We start from the raw sequence: 12,848 nt of genomic DNA, 5'->3' as shown, positions 1-12,848 counted from the left end.
TTAAAAAGTTGTGAAGCAACCGACCGCTTTTCTGAAAAAAGCCTTTTGTAGACATACAGAAAAAGCGAACACACATACATACATACATTTTCGCTTTTATATTTATAGACTAGCGGGGGTACCCGGCGTTGCCTGGGTGTTTGGAGGAGGTGTGTGTTGGTGGTGGTGGTGGTGGGGGGGTTAGATCAAAACAACCCACTTAAAAAGAAAAAATCGTTGGCTGGGTGTTTGGAGGTGTAAAAGAAAAAAAAAAGTTTTAGTAGAAAGTTAGGCTTGAACCCTGAACCTTTGACGCGGAGGTGGAAAGGAAATGGAAAAAAACCCTGCAACCTAATTATCTCGACCACGGGAACAGATGAATTGATAAGTGTGTTAAGTTGACGTTTATAAAGTAAAATTAGCAGGTGCGAGAAAGTCGCGTGATGTTTGACCTAGTTTTGCGCTGGAAACCAGTTTCTGTTTTCCCCGCTACGTGGCGATCACAAAATATCTCGAAAATAGCTTGTAAAAGTCGGGTAAATTAAAGATAGCTGTGACCCGAGTTCCTTAATCGTATATATTATTATTTAGACAGCATATAAAAGGTTTTAAGAAGGAACGAACCAACCGAGAATGACGACCAAAAAAGCCTTTTGTAGACATACAGAAAAAGCGAACACACATACATACATTTTCGCTTTTATATATATAGACTAACGGGGGTACCCGGTGATGCCCGGGTGTTTTGAGGTGTGTGTGGTTTTGGGTAAATCAAACTAAACTAAAATAAAACAAAAAGTTTTGGTAGGTAAGTATGAGAATCAAACCCGAACCCTTGAGGCAAAGTTGGAAATTAAAGTGTGAAAAAAAAAAAAAGTGTGACGTTAACCATTGAGCCACACGTTTGAATTTATTTATTTATTTAACAATTAAAAACAGGTGTCCGCAATAAAAGTTAACTCTGCTGCTTCCATTTGACCTAATTAAGAAGGTCAAATAGAAGTCACGCAGTTAACTTTTGTGCTGCGAGGAAGACTTTGGGTTTGTTTACCCAAATTTGACTGTTTTTTTTTCCCCAACAGATGTTGGGGAGGGGGAAACCAGCTCCTAATTGTCCAGATTGAATAGCAATTGTCTGATACACAACATTGATCAAAGCTGATTGCTTCTGGACGTTTCCCGGCGCGATGCTGAGAACGTTGATTTAGTTTGAATTAGTTTCGCTTTTTATACGAAAAAGCCTAATCAACACACGAGCAGTCAAAATAGCAATAATTTTGTAAAAGTCGATGTAAATAAATCTATATGCTACACACGTTCTCAAACCCTAGATATTATTATCTACGGCCTATATAAACACTTATAAGCGATCGTTACCCGCCCCCCGACCGTGTGCGAGAAAAGCCTTTGCGAGACATACACGAAATGGTCACACACATTTTGCCTTTTATATATATAGACTAGCGTATATATACGTATATTTATACTGTAAAAGCATCTTCAAAATTATTTATTGGGACTTAGACTGCAGTACAGAAGCACCTTCAAAATTGTCAAGTTGGACCTATACTGCACAAACACCTTCAAAATTGTCGTCAGACCTATACTGCACAAGCGCTTTCAAAATTGTCAAATCAGACCTATACTGTACAAGCACTTTCAAAATTGTCAAATCGGACCTATACTGCACAAGCATCTTCAAAATTGTCAAATCGGACCTATAATGCACAAGCACCTTCAAAAATTGTCAAATCGGACCTATACTGCACAAACACCTTCAAAATTGTCAAATCAGACCTATACTGCACAAGATCCTTCCCAATTTTACAAATTGGACCTATACTACACAAGCACTTTCAAAATTGTCAAATCGGACCTATACTGCATAAGCACCTTCAAAAGTGTCAAATCGAACCTATACTGCACAAGCACCTTCAAAATTGTCAAATTAGTCCTATACTGCACAAGCACCTTCAAAATTGTCACCTAACTTATCCAATCCCAGGTGGCGACTGGTATTCTGCTAGGAAACATTCTGCCTATTTCATCCAATCCCAGGCAATGCCGGGTATTCTGCTAATACATATATCCACCTTTGTCATCCAATCCTGAGTGACGCGGGGTATTCTGCTAGAAAACATTTCACCTTTTTAATCCAATCTCGGGTGATGCTGGGTATTCTGCTAGTACATATATACACCCATATCATTCAATTCTGGGATACGCCGGATATTATGTTAGTACATATATCCACCTATGTCATCCAATTCCGGGCGACGCCCGATAATCTGCTAGTACATATTACTTTAACATAAATTCCTTAGTGTAGTATCTGTTTCAGCATTCAATTGACTTTAATCCTCATTATCCTTAACTTAGGATTATATAAAAAAAACATCCCCTCCCAATACTAAGAATGGCTTTATAAATAATAATGATTTTATTTCAGATGTGATTTTTGGAATATAATATCTTGTCTGAATGTAATACACGATAATAAATATAAATTATGCATCTTTTTTTAATAGATGATAAGGTTCGGTAGACAATAACGCTACATAATATGGTTACTTGGTCTTATGGCTAAGATCAAAGTGTAGTATCTATTCTTAGAATTCCAGCTGTATTATATTTCGTCTTCCTCCCTCTAAATAGAATTAGGTCATAGTGTTACTCATATTAAAAAGAAAATGGCCGTTTTTTTTTTTTTGTTGTGAAAACATAGGCATCGGTCGTCTCATGCTAAATATTTTTAAGTGTCATTTTAAGTCTCGGATTTTACTATTTTTAACTGGTTAATAACGTCGGTAACATTTTCATAACGTGTAAGTTAATATTTTAATTTGTACAATACTGACAATAAATTTTTTAATTTGTACGGTACTAACTACAAAGAGTCTCTTATTTAAACAATACAAACGTCGCCATTAAAGTGTGCTGACGTCAAGATCACGTGACATGACTCAGCGTTTTTTTCAATTACCTATAAACAACAATAGAATCGATTTAAAATTATAAGAATTATGTAATGTTTAATGTTAAAATGTCACTTTGGGGGGGGGGGCCTTCAAAAAAACGGTCAGCTGACCCACTTAGAGTGAACTGTTTGGGCCAAAATTTTGATATTTTTCGTCCGGAGGGTCGAGCTTTAATATGATACCAAATTTGTCAATTTTTTTTGTGTCTGTCGAAAGTTTTTAGTGGATATACAAACATACTCACGCACATTTTCACTTCTATATATTAGACTAGCGGAGGGTACCCGGCGTTGCCTGGGTGTTTGGAGGTGTGTGTGTGTGAAAAAAAAGGAGATGTAAAAAAAAAAATGTTTTAGTAGGAAGGTAGGATTGAACCCTGAAGCCTTGACGCGAAGGTGGAAACGAAAGGGAAAAAAAGCCAGCCACCTAACCATCTCGGCCACGAGGGGATAGGAACTGATAAGCGCGTTAAATTAAGGGTTATAAAGCGGAAAATACAGGTGCGAGGAAATGGTGTGATGTTTGACCTAGTTTTGCGGTGCAAGCCAGTTACCCCATGCCATCATTCGCTTTTCGAAGGTGCGGTGAGCTGGTAAAAGTCAGGCAAATTAAATATACACCCAACCCCCATTGTTAAGTCGTAATTATTATGATTTAGATCTGATATAAAAAGTTTTAAGAATGAGCCACCTGAGCGAGAACCGACCGGAAAAAGCCTTTCGCGGACATACATACATAAATACACACACACATTTTCGCTTTTATACATATTGACTAGCGGGGGTTACCCGGCATTGCCCGGGTGTTTGGAGGTGTGGGGGGGGGGCGTAGATCAAAAGCTTGGAGGTGTAAAAGAAAAAAAAAAGTTTTAGTAGGAAGGTAGGCGTGAACCCCGAAGCCTTGATGCGAAGGTGGAAATGAAAGGGAAAGAAACCAGACACCTACCCATCTCGGTCACGAGGGAAAAGGAATTGATAAGCGTTTTAAGTTAAGGTTTATAAATTGAAAATGACATGTGCGAGAAAGTTAAGTCGCGTGATGTTTGAGCTTGAAACAATGGCTGTTCAGCAGTTAATATTTTGTGCAGGACAACTTTTACCAAACTTTGGGGAACGAAAAGCAGCTCTGCTCCTCCGTTTACTAGGGGAGTGTCTCGAAATGAAAGCAACTGTCTGATATGACGACATTGACCAAACGTTACATCGCTTTCAGGAGACCACTGGCCGTGGGCCAGGAAGATGGCTATTCGAATCGACTTTCGCTTTTTTTCTACTGAAAAACGAAAGCAACACACGGCAACCCAAAAATCTGGAATATTTAGCTTTTCAAAGTCGGGCAATTTAAATAGAAAGGCGACCCCTGTTAACTCGTAGATATTATGATTTAGACGTGATATAAAAAGTTTTAAGAAGGAGCGAGCCAAGTGAGAAGGCCGACGAAAAAAGCCTTTTGCGGACATAAACAAAAAACGAACATACACACACATTTTCGCTTTTATATTTATAGAAGAAGTGGTATAGGATATTGTCTCATAAGCATTAATTTTGAGGTTTGCAGATGCCTACTGGTGAAGGTTTTTTTTTCAGTTAAAAAGAGTTGTTTTGACATTTTGGTGGCTAATTAGATTAAAACAAAAAACAATTTTCTTGTTTCGATTTATTTTTCAATCAACTGAGGGTTAAATTTTTATTTAAAAGAAACAAATTCCAATCTAATTACAATTCTTTAATGAAAAAAAATAGGACACTTTTCTACAGGGAGGGGTAGCACGAAATCGTTCCTTCATGACAAGATAGCCAAATACGCATGCGCAAAAAAAGGTTTGTTCTTGAATTAGTGAAAATTAATAAAAACTAACACAATTTTGATGACGTGCTCTTAGGTCAGTGGGTAAAGATTAGGCCTCATTATCTTAAGGTTGCAAGTTCAAACAGTGGTGTAATTTTTTTTTTTTTTTTCGATTTTTAAAGTTTTAATATTGAAACAGGGTTTTTTTTTCCATCACGTTTGCTGTTTTTTTTTTTTTTTTTCCGATTTTTTAAAGAATTTTTAACATTGTTCGCTTATACGTTGTTCCCCCCCCCCCAACATGTTCGCTGGCTTTTTTTTGTTTTTGTTTCTCCGATTGTTTTTAAGAAGTTTTAAAATCATTTGCTTACACATTGGTTTTTTCCTCATCATCTTCGCTGTTTTTTTTGTTTTTCCAATTTTTTTTAAGAAGTTTAACATTTTCCGTTTTTATCCCCCCCCTCCAACACACACACACACACACACACACACACACACACACACACACACACACACACACACACACCTCCAAACACCCGGGAAACGCCGGGCACCCCCGCTAGTCTAATATATAAAAGGCAAAATGTGTGCGTATGTGTTTGTATGTTTTGCAAAATCATGACGGATCCCCACGAGATTGGTATTGTCTTCAAGCTCAATCCTCCGGATGACAAATATGGAAAAATTAGCTAAAAACATTCATTCCTTCACCCTCAACTGGGCAGTTTCGTACAAGGAGGTCGCTTTTTTGTGCCGACATTTTAGCAAGTGATTGTCACCGTTGGATTGACTATGCTTAATTTCAATGCTCTCAACTTCCAATCGCGTGATGGAGACATTGGCAAAGATATTATTTTTTTTTTCCTCCTTCACGTTACGGGTTCGAGCCTGCCTGCCTACTTCCACTTTTTTTTTTTAACACCTCTCTTCACCCAAACTGCCTACTGTTGTTTTGATTCCACCCCAGCTACTACCACTTTTTTATTCCCCCCCTCCTCCTCCAGGGTTCCTCACTATATCACATCCACACATCCGAGCAACATGGGGTATCCCCGCTAGTCTATCTATATATATAAAAGCGAAAATGTATGTATGTATGTATGTATGTGTGTTCGCTTTTTCTGTATGTCAACAAAAGGCTTTTTTCAGAGAAGCGGTCGCTCGCTTCACAACTTTTTAAAACTTTTTATATCACATATAAATCGTAATATCTCACACTTAACAACGAAGCTCGCCTGTCTATTTAATTTGCTCGATTTCGGGAAGATAAATATTCGATATTTGTCGCTCGCCGCATGTGGGTTAGTCTTTTTCCTATAACATCTTGGGGGGGAAAAAAAAGCGTTCAGCAGTAAATGAATACTATCCCGCAGTCAAACTTGACCTCATTAACTCATTAAAACGAGCACCTGCTAAATCCAAGTAATTAAATAAATTCAAACGTGTTTTCGTTAGCATCTCACGATGGGGCAATGGTTAACGTCGCACTTTTTTTTACAACTTTGCCTACACGGTTCGGGTTCGATCCTCATACTTACTTTTTTTAACCCCCCCACCACCACACCTCCAAACACCCGGGCAACGCCGGGTACCCCTCGCTAGTATATATATAAAAGCGAAAATGTGTATGTGTACATTTTTTTGTATGTCCGGCAAAGGCTTTTTTCCGGCTGCTTCTCGACTTGCTCGCTCATTCTTATAACTTTTTATATGCTACCGAGATGATAACATCCAAGATTTAAGAAACAACTCGGCGTGTATCTTTAATTTGGGCAACTTTTACGCGCGATTTTTGCCGTATTTATTTTATTTTTTATTTTTTTTTTTTACAAAGGCATCACCACATTATCAAGGCCCAGAGGCCACTCAAGGATAAGGGTTAAAGAGTGTACAGTAGAAGTTGGTCAATATAGTAATCATTAGTAATGAAAATTTGGTAAATTTAATAACTTATATGGAACGGCTCATCAAGAACTTATTTACCTTAGACTTGAACACAACCATATTGTAGTCAGCCGGAAAGCAGGAAAACGGAAGACAGTTCCACAGGCGTGCAGTTCTAAGAAAGAAGCTTTGTTCATGGAATCTATGTTTAGGTTTAGGCACAGATAAAGAGTGGGGGAAATTATTGATACAGCTAGACGAGTGTTTCTTGTGAAAGTTTGGCGAGGGGGGACCATAGATTGAAGCTCAGTTGAACACTTTCCATGAAAATAACGATACATCACGCATGTGTCTTTGGGTTTTCTGTATAAAAAAGCGAAACTGTAAAAAAAAAAAAAAAAAAAAAAAAAAAACCCTCGGCGGCACTCGTGTGGCAATGAGCACTTTAAGTAGGAACAAACAAGAGCATGAGGTTTCAATTTAAAAAATAAAATCAACGTGATTTAAAAAAAAAAGGTTTTAAACTTTTGACTTTACAGATAAATTTGCAAATAACTATTCTTTTTGTTTGTTTGTTTTGAATTAGATTATTTTATTTATCGATCTTTTATCTTCAATTTGTGATATATAAATCTGAGGTGAGAAAATTAATTATTTTCATTTTAATAGACATTTCAAAATGGGGGGGGTGAATTTAAAAAAAAAACGTTTGTCTAGAATATTATATTCGGCTTATTGGAAAGAGCATAAAATTTCACATTGAACCTGTAAATGTTGTAAAAATTGAATCAATAGAAAAATTTTGATGGATTTTTAAATTGAAAAAACTGTAAAAATTTAACTCGTAAAATTCAATTAATTTTATTATGTAAAAAGAATGAGCGCGCGCAGGCACTTTGTAAACACTGTTTTTTTTTTTTTAATAAAAAATAATATTTCTATTATTTTTCAAAAAACTTTAATAGTTTATTTTGGAAGTATATCCCATAAAGAAATTAACCAAACCACTTTAAAAAGAGAAATTACGAGTTTTGTATATTTTATTCGCCGTTTTGTGTTAAGGGTATCAAAAATTCACAAACATTTCTCACGCACCTACTGCGTACAACATCAGAGCCGATGCGTATTTCGCTATGGAGGCCTGCCTCAATGCCTCTGCCTAGTGCCTAGTGCCTCACTTCCTCACTTGTGTACGTCAGCCAAATTAATTAGTGAAATAGTGTACCTTTTGCATATTTTAATAAAATTGTCAACAAACAGACAGAAATGCGACTTTATTATAATTAGATGTGGTGACTCTCCCCTCTTCCGAAAATACTCCCTTAAGGCCTTAACTCTTTCACTTTCACTTATAAGTTCGAGTAGAAAAAAAAATAACACATCATCGGCTAAAAAATATACCTCAAGAATAAAAAAAAATACACAGAATTTGTATTTTAAAAAATGGTGGGGGGGGGGGTAACTGTCGTAAAACACTCGAATGACATAGAAATGAGTGATCAATTTTACATTAAATTCATGTACAAAACTTTTCAATTTATGAGCCACGCGGAAATGTAGGTTGTAAACAATAAGAACTAAAGTCTTGCAAATTTTATAATTTACGAAATTTTACTTTGTTTCCGTTCTTAGTAACAATTTATTTAAAACTTCTAAAGATATTTCTTGCAGAACTTTTTTTCTTTTATATATATATATATATATATATATATATATATATATATATATATATATATATATATATATATATATATATATATATATATACACAGATAATTCGAAAGTGCTTTCCTGGAATTATGAAAATTGATTTCTTGGAATTACAGTGGGATAATGAAAGTACTGGTTTCAAAGTTGGCAGATTGGCTCTTTTATGGCCAAATTTAACAAATGTGGCCTTTTTTGAAACGGTTTGGCCTAAAAAAATTGTATTTGGCCTTTTTAAAAATTTGGCTTTTTTTTTAAATATTTTTTTATAGTCATTATTAGGTACAACAGTACAACACAACACTAACAAAGGCAGAATTTTTTTAAAAATTTTTTACCCCCCCCCCATAGCAAATAATAACGGTAAAACTTGTAAAATAAAATTTATTTATTTATTTCCAAACTGTTATCCTCATCTTCATAGTTTTTGTTTCACCACGTTTCGGCTAACTCATCCTCTGGCCTTCTTCAGGTGGATGAACCCTGTGGGGCCCGTGGGGCAGTGGTTAGAGGCAATGAGTTCCTACGGTTTCCAGGTGAGAATTGTCTGAAGATAGCGGTTTTAATCTTATCCAAAGAAGCCCAGAGGATAAGTTGGCTAAATCTGGTATAACAACTATGAAGATGAGGATAACGCAAATAAATAAATACTCAAATTACTCATCTCAAAGGATTCCAATAAAAAACAATTATATATATATATATATATATATATATATATATATATATATATATATATATATATATATATATATAAGGAAATATTGCAAAAAAAAAAAAAGGTTATATTGTACGTGCCCGTTATGGAATGAAGTGCTCAGAAAAAAATTTCACTTAATTTTATCAAGTAGTTTTTTTTTTTTTTTTTTTTGCTTGTTTGTTTTTTTTTTTTTTTTTTACGGAAAAACAATTTTATTACATCGCCTCTACTTATCACACTGATCAACAGGTAGCCATGTTTCGATTTTTAGACGACAAGGAAGGAAGAGAAGCTATTATTTAACATGGGGAGGAGGTGTTGGCCCTTTAGACTGAGTTATCTCCCCGTGATGCCCCTCCCTTCCTCGTGGTCTAAAAATTCAAATATGGCTACCTTCAGCTCGTTGTCACAATAATTGCTTTTCAGCTGTAAAAAAACAAAAAAAAACCCAACTATTTGATCAAATTAAAGTGAATTTTTCATGAAAACTTCATCCCATAACGAGTACGTACAATATAACTTTTTTCAATATTTTCATTTTTTAATGTCTCGATTAAACTGTACAAGTAATAAAAAGATTTTAAAAAAATGCCATTGTTACATACAACTATTTGTCAGTGACAATTTTACATGTGATATTCGTTTTCAGAATCCCGAAAACCATTAAATGTCGTCAAAAACATTTTTTGTTAATGTACTGATGTCAACAGGACCCGTTAAGTACGTAATAATGTTTTCACCTGAAATGCGTCGGTCTAAAACATCACCAATCTACACAAGCACGATAAAAAAATAGGTACTCAGAGAGTGATTCGTGCTGAAATAATAACATTATTTAAAAAGCCATTCTTAACATGGGGAGGGGAAGGTGTTTTGTAACTATTCTGTACTTTAACCTTACAATTGAATAATAAAAAAACATATCGTAAAACTTTAATTAAACGCGGAAATACGATTTAAAAAATACCGTGGATCACGGTCACGATCACTCTAAATTTTTGGGTTTGTATTACTGTACACATAGATTCAAAAAAGTTGTCAAAAAAACAAATATATAACAAATAAATGTTATCAAAGGCAAGATAAGTTACTTTTCTACCAAACTGGATATATTTTTTGTGGTTTTTATTCAATGTAATATGTTTATTCAGCTCGAAAAACATGCAGTGTTTACCGATGTATGGGAAAAATTCAAAATGGCGCCCGACTCTCTCTTTAACACGGGAAGTTTGGGAAAAGGTGTTATAAATAATAAACTAGACAAAATACTATTAAAAAACCACCGATTATATGTCAAGTTATGTCACTGTAACATATATTGAGCGAATTTCTAACAGTATTTTGTCTAGTTTATTATTTATAACACCTTTTCCCGAACTTACCGCGTTAAAGAGAGAGTCGGGCGCCATTTTGAATTTTCCAATACATCGGTAAACACTGTATGTTTTTCGAGCTGAATAAACATGTTAAATTGAATAAAAACACGAAACTTATATCCAGTTTGGTAGAAAAGTAACTTATCTTGCCTTTGATAACATTTATTTGTTATATATTTGTTTTTTGACAACTTTTTTGAATCTTTGTGTAAAGTAATACAAACCCAAATTTTTATATATTTACGCACACACGCTTATTTCTTTTAACACTTTAAATGTTCATCAATTTGCATCTTTTGTTTGTGAAAACTTGGCTACAATTATCAATTTGGCTTTCTTTTTTTTTTTTTTTTGCTAAAAGATTTGGCTTTAAATATTTTTTATGGTTTGGCAACCCTGAGGACGACACGCTCTTGTAAAGAAGCGCCCAATTTTTAAAAAATAGGTCCAAATAATAAATCCAATCTCGGGGTTTCTGAAGAAGTAGTCATTATAAGAACTTGCATTCTAACCTTTCCAACGTACACGCGAGACAAATTTGAATGCAAATTCTAAAAAGGTCGACACGAATTTTTGAAGGCCAAACTGCTTTAAAAAGGGCTAAATTCGCGAAATTTGGCCTAAAAACGTCGAGCGGTTCTAAAATAGGTGATCGATTTATTAGAACGTTACATTAGAAACTGATCACGGCCTACAAATATTTAAATATTGACTTTTTTCGATAATCTGGTAGACTAATTGGACCGTGCTATTTTTAAATAATATTTTCAAGTTAAAGTTTTACATCTTGTTTTTATTAAATTGTTAGGTGAAAGTACAGTGTCTGTACTTTCACCTAACAAAACACCCTCCTCTCCCATGTTAAGAATGGCTTTCTAAATAATAACGTTATTATTCCAGCACGGTTCGATATAACTCCATTTGATAATAAATCAGCTGATTATTTAAGACAAAAAATTAAAAAAAAACAAAAACAACAATACAGAGGGGGGGATATCACTTCCATACGTGCGAAAAAACAAAACAAAAAAAAAACAAAACAAATTAAATGACTTTTTTTTACGGCTAATTGATTTTAAAGTGAATCGAGGTGTCCCGTAAACCTCGTTTATTTCAATATTTGTTAACCAAACTCTTACCTTTTCCAGACGTTTCATTAAAACAGCCTTCACTCCATTCTTGTCCAAATTCCTTTTTTCCAGTTCGGAACGAAGTTCGATAACTTTCAATTCTGATAATTTCTTGCCAAAATCGACAACACGAGTTTCCACCACGGTGGAATCATCATCGTTATTGCTGGACATCTTTTCCCTTCGATTTCCTTATCGGTGATTAAAAAACAATTCTTATTATACTATCAGATAAAAACAATGTTTGTTTTTGTTTTTTTTTTCTACGCGTGTGGAAAATAAAACATCACTTGATGCTGTTTTGAATGTTTCAATACAGGTTGGAAGTTCCGGCTTCGCACGCCCAGAGAAAAAGACAAATTAAATCTCTCTCTCTCTCTCTCTCTCTCTCTCTCTCTCTCTCTCTCTCTCCTTCATATATTTTATTACATCACCTCTATTTATTGTATTGGGCACTTTTGGATTAAACATATACCATTTCTTACAAAATGACAAATTTTCATTTGATGATCTTCTTCATATTTTAAATTTAAATTATAATACGTGTTTAATTGAACAGCATTCCTGTTTGTTTTCTTGCGATCCGTTTTTTTTTTTCGATTTGGCGGGCCAATGTTCGAAAATGAATTTCCACCATTTAACGAAACATGTGTAAGAAGTACTATACTAACAATACAATAATATGAGAGTTATATAAATGCATCTTTAGAATGTAAACATTTATTGTTTCCGATATATATATATATATATATATATATATATATATATATATATATATATATATATATATATATATATTAGTCTCGCAAGTAACTGCGAGACAAACAAAATGTTACTTAGAGACTACTATTGAGTAATCCAACGTAGGGTACCGGTGGAAAAAATAAAAAATTAATTTACTTGAGACATACTTATTGAACATTTTCTGAAATAGTACAATAATTACCTTGACATTCTTCTGTTTAGTTTAAGATATCATTTTCAGATATTTTGATACTAATACCGTTATTAAAAAAATAAAAATTGCCGGATTTTAGTTTCATAAGAGTTTTCCATAAACAAACCACTATTCGTACTACCATAATAACAGCGACACAGAGAGAGAGGGAGAGAGACAGAGAGACAGACAGACAGACAGAGAGGGGGGGCTACTGTTCAGTATTTGTGTAAAATATTACATAACTGATTTTTCCCCTATTTTTGATTATCCGTTACATTAATACCATTGCTAAATTAATTTAGTTTAAATCCCGCATTTCCATCCATGCTCACCACCACCGCCCACCGAAAATTACCGACTATTACC

At 34.5% G+C, this 12,848-nt stretch overlaps 1 protein-coding gene across 3 annotated transcripts in view; it reads right to left on the bottom strand.

The window, feature by feature from the left end:
- LOC145259951 (uncharacterized) overlaps positions 1-12,618 on the bottom strand; it is a 115,413-nt gene extending 102,795 nt beyond the window's left edge. For 2 of the 3 annotated variants that reach the window (XM_080117926.1, XM_080117928.1), the window contains exon 1: positions 11,552-11,953. In XM_080117926.1, coding sequence (XP_079974052.1) covers positions 11,552-11,716 — 165 coding nt within the window. In that variant the 5' untranslated portion in view covers positions 11,717-11,953. Of the gene's footprint in view, positions 1-11,551; positions 11,954-12,488 lie in introns of those variants that run through there. The other variant, XM_080117927.1, reaches the window with a different exon arrangement.
- Between the last annotated feature and the right edge of the window lie 230 nt (positions 12,619-12,848).

This window comes from Euprymna scolopes, chromosome 35 (assembly GCF_053919585.1).
Source record: "Euprymna scolopes isolate OS-2025 chromosome 35, ASM5391958v1, whole genome shotgun sequence".
In the NCBI taxonomy this organism is placed as follows: Eukaryota; Metazoa; Mollusca; class Cephalopoda; order Sepiida; family Sepiolidae; genus Euprymna; species Euprymna scolopes.
This window is presented reverse-complemented; position numbering and strand designations above follow the sequence as displayed.